This window comes from Chaetura pelagica, unplaced genomic scaffold (genome assembly GCF_000747805.2).
Source record: "Chaetura pelagica isolate M959 unplaced genomic scaffold, ChaPel_1.0 scaffold1938, whole genome shotgun sequence".
Lineage (NCBI taxonomy): Eukaryota > Metazoa > Chordata > Aves > Apodiformes > Apodidae > Chaetura > Chaetura pelagica.
This window is the reverse complement of record NW_009954138.1, coordinates 10479-14440: the sequence shown is the minus strand read 5'-3', so window position 1 is coordinate 14440 and position 3962 is coordinate 10479. Positions and strand designations below refer to the sequence as shown.

At 55.4% G+C, this 3962-nt stretch overlaps 1 protein-coding gene across 1 annotated transcript in view; it reads right to left on the bottom strand.

Moving 5' to 3' along the window:
- The window catches only part of TGM1 (transglutaminase 1), a gene marked incomplete at both ends in the record, with an annotated part of 10656 nt that overhangs the window by 2109 nt on the left and 4585 nt on the right, over window positions 1-3962 (bottom strand). The window contains 5 exons of the mRNA XM_010002638.1: window positions 301-486; window positions 780-868; window positions 1873-1976; window positions 2170-2308; window positions 3301-3475. Coding sequence (XP_010000940.1) covers window positions 301-486; window positions 780-868; window positions 1873-1976; window positions 2170-2308; window positions 3301-3475 — 693 coding nt within the window. The remainder of the gene's footprint in view (window positions 1-300; window positions 487-779; window positions 869-1872; window positions 1977-2169; window positions 2309-3300; window positions 3476-3962) is intronic.

Below are 3962 nucleotides of genomic sequence, written 5' to 3'. Positions count from 1 at the left end.
GGTCAGGGGTCAGAGAGCATGGGGAGGAGGGGGTGAAAAGGGGTCTTGAGTCATGGGTTGGAGTGTTTGGGGATGGTGGGAGGTGAAGGGGTCAAGGGTCAAGGGCTGGGGTCAAGGGTCTGCAGGGCTGGGGGGGAAGAGTTGGGGGTCTGGGGTCAAGGGTCAGGTTCTGGGGTCAAGGGTGGGGGTCCAGGGTCAAGAGTTGGGGGTCTGGGGTCAAATGGTTGACATCTGGGGTCAAGGGTTGGGATCAAGTGTCGCTCAACCCTCCTTGGCCAATGAGACCCTCAGCCCTAGCACCTTGGGGAAGGGGTCAAAGGTCAGGCACTGACCCTCGGGGTGCTTGTACTGGTGGGTGATGTCCAGGCGGGCCCCTCCCCCTGCGCCCAGGGTGCTGATGCGGCGCCCGATGGCTCCTTCCTCCACGTGCACCACCCGGAAGGCCCCGCCGGGCTGGCGCTGCCAGTACACCTTGTCGCTGTTCACCTGGACACGCCCCTCATTAGCATCCAGGGAACACGCCCCTCGTTGGCATGCAGGGACACGCCCCCCCGGGCGGCCACGCCCACTTCCCTTTTTGGGGGGTGGGACCCTGGACACCCAACCCTTGACCCCCCAGAGCCCGACCCTTGACCCCAGATTTCAACCCTGATGACCTCAGACCCCCAACTCTTCCCCTTGACCCATGACCCCTTTGCCTCCCACCATCCCCCAACACCCCAACCCATGACCCAAGACCCCTTTTCACCCCCCCCCCCCCGTGCCCTCTGACCTCTCACCTCAGCAAAGACGAAGGGGGTGTCGTACTTGAGGAAAACCTCCCCGTTCCTTACAGCCGTCACCGAGCAGGGCCCGCAGCAGAACAGCCCTGCACCAGCACCGCACCAGTTCAGACCAGTACAGGCTGGTAGGAACCCAGTACAGGCCAGTAGGAACCAGTACAAACCCAGTAAGGGCCAGTAGGAACCAGTACGGGCCAGTAGGAACCAGCACAAACCCAGTAAGGGCCAGTACAGGCCAGTAGAAACCAGTAGAAGCCCAATACTGGCCAGTAGAAACCTGATACAGACCCAATATGGGCCAGTAGGGGCCAGTAGAAACCCAGTACGGGCCAGTAGAAACCCAGTACAGATCCAATACAGGCCAGTAGGAACCAGTAGAAACCCAGTACAAGCCAGTAGGAACCAATATCAACCAGTAAGGGCCAGTAGAAACCAATACAATCCAATAGGAACCCAGTACGGGCCAGTAGAAACCCAGTAGGAACCGAGTACAGACCAGTAGGAACCACAACAGACCAGTACGAGCTGGTAGAAACCAGTACAGGCCAGTACAAACCAGTATGGGCTGGTAGAAACCAATACAGACCAGTACAGACCAGTACGATCCAGCAGAAGCCCAGTGAGAGTCAGTGTAGAGCAACAGGGAGCAAGATAAACCAGTAAGAACCAGTATAGACCAGTAAGAGCTGGTATAGGCCAATGAGAACCAGTATAGGCCAATGGGAATCAGTGTTGGCCAGTACAGACCAGTACAAACCACCCAGACCCAGTATAAGCCCTATAAGAACTAACAGAGACCAATAAGAGCCAGTGTAGACCAGTAAGGACCAGTATAAGCCAATGAGAACCAGTATAAACCAGTAAGACCCAGTGCAAACTAGTACAAATGGGTGTAAACCAGTATTGACCAGTATGAATCAGTAGAAAACAGTGTAGACCAGTAAGGACTTGTACGAACCAATAAGGACCAGTGCAGACCAGTAGGGACCAGCACAGACCAGTAAGGACCAGTAGCCACTGGCCACCCCTCCCCCCTAGCCCAGAGGCCTCCTCCCAGTGCCTCCCAGTATAAACCAGTATGACCCAGTACCGCTGCTGGTCTCCTGAGGGGTGGCATCCACCACCTGCCACCCATCGTATCCTGGGGGGAGGTCAGGGCGCTTCATCCAACAGTCATTCCAGACGTGGAAGTTCCTGCCCAGTACAGACCAGTACAGACCACTACGGACCAGTACAGACCAGTACAGCCCCCAGCAAACCTCAACCAACCCCACCTTTATCACCCCTTTTTCACCCCAAAACACCCCCCCATCCCCCCTCAGCCCCATCCCAGCCCCTCGGGAGGCCCTCCTGGTGTCAACCGGTACACCCCAGTATAAACCAGTACCAGACGGAGTCGGTGTTGAGGCGCTCGAGGGGCTTCATGTTCTCATCGAAGTAGATGTCGGTGGTGAGAGACACGTCGGTGTCGTGGGCTGAGTTGTAGTTGGTGACGGTCCGGGTGGGCAGGCCCAGGCACCTCAGCACTGGGGACACCAGTATAAACCAGTATAAACCAGTATGTGCCCCTACAAGCCCGGATCTCACTCTACTTCCCCCACCAGAAGGTCCCACCGGCCTCCCAACCCACACTGGGAGGCCTCCCATTCTAAACCAGTTGGTCCAACCAGTCTAAACTGGTCTATGAGGAGATCAAACCAGTCTAAACCAGTACAGACCAGTATAAAGATATAACAAGTCCAAATCAGTATCAATGGTTTAGGTTCATCCCCATACTGGGGGGTCTGGTTTCCCCTCATTTGACTCCCAGCAGCTCCCGACACCTCCCAGTACAAACCAGTATGAGACCAGTATGACCCAGTCTACTACTGGACCAAACCAGTACAAACCAGTATCAACGATGCATTTTAGGTTCCATTTATCCCCATACTGGGGGGTCTAGTTTCCCTTCACTTGACTCCCAGCAGCTCCCGACACTCCCAGTACAAAACCAGTACAAGCCAGTACAAAACTCACCCCTCTAATCCCAAATTCTCCACCTTTTGAGCCACTCCACCCTCTTCCCGCCACCCCCTGGGGGTCTCCAGACCTTCCCACCCCCCCAACCTCTCTTCCCATGCTCCCTCAGTCAGTCCCAGTACAAACCAGTATGAAACCAGTACAAACCAGTATGAGACCAGTATGACCCAGTTTACTACCGGACCAAACCAGTACAAACCAGTATCAACGACGCATTTTAGGTTCCATTTAAGCTCATACTGGGGTGTCTGGTTTCCCCTCATTTGACTCCCAGCAGCTCCCAACACCTCCCAGTACAAAACCAGTACAAACCAGTACGAAACCAGTAAAAACCAGGACAAACCCCACCCCCCTAACCCAAATTCCCCACCTTCTGAGCCGCTCCACCCTCTTCCCAGCATCCCCTGGGGGTCTCCAGACCTTCCCACAGCCCCCAGCCTCTCTTCCCACACTCCCGCCGAGTCGGTCCCAGTACAAACCAGTATAAACCAGTACAAACCAGTGGTCATGACGCCAGCGAAGACCCAGCACTGCCCGTAGCGCACAGGGGCACCGGTGCCATGGTAGCTCCGCAGGATCTCGACGGAACCGGCCCAGGACGAGGGGTTGGTCCCTTGGGAATAATCCCCGGTCCAGTTCCCCACCAGGACCCCGTTGTCGTCCAGGGAGTTCACCTGGGGACCCAAAACCTTGTGGGATGGCCCAAAACCTCGGGGAACGACCCCAAAACCTCGGGGAACAGCCTGAAAAATCTTGTGGAATGATCCAAAAATCTCCTGGGATGCCTCAAAAAACCTGAAAGGACCCAAAAACCTCGTGGAATGCCCCCAAAAAAGTGGAATGCAAAAACCTTGTGGAACGACCCAAAAAATCTTGTGGAACTACCCAAAAATCTCATGCGACGCCCCCAAAAAACTGGAACGACCCCAAAAAACCCAGAGGGCCCCAAAAAACCTGGTGGAACCCCCCGAAACAACGTCCCTAAAGCCCCAATGACCCCAAACCTGACGATGGCCTCAAAAAAGCACAATGTCCCAAGAACAATGACCCAAAAAACCAGGAATCCACCCCAAAACCCCAGCAACCGGCCCCAAAACCCCACAAATCCCCCCTAACCCAACAAATCCCCCCAAAAAGTTATCAAACTCCCCCAAACCCCCC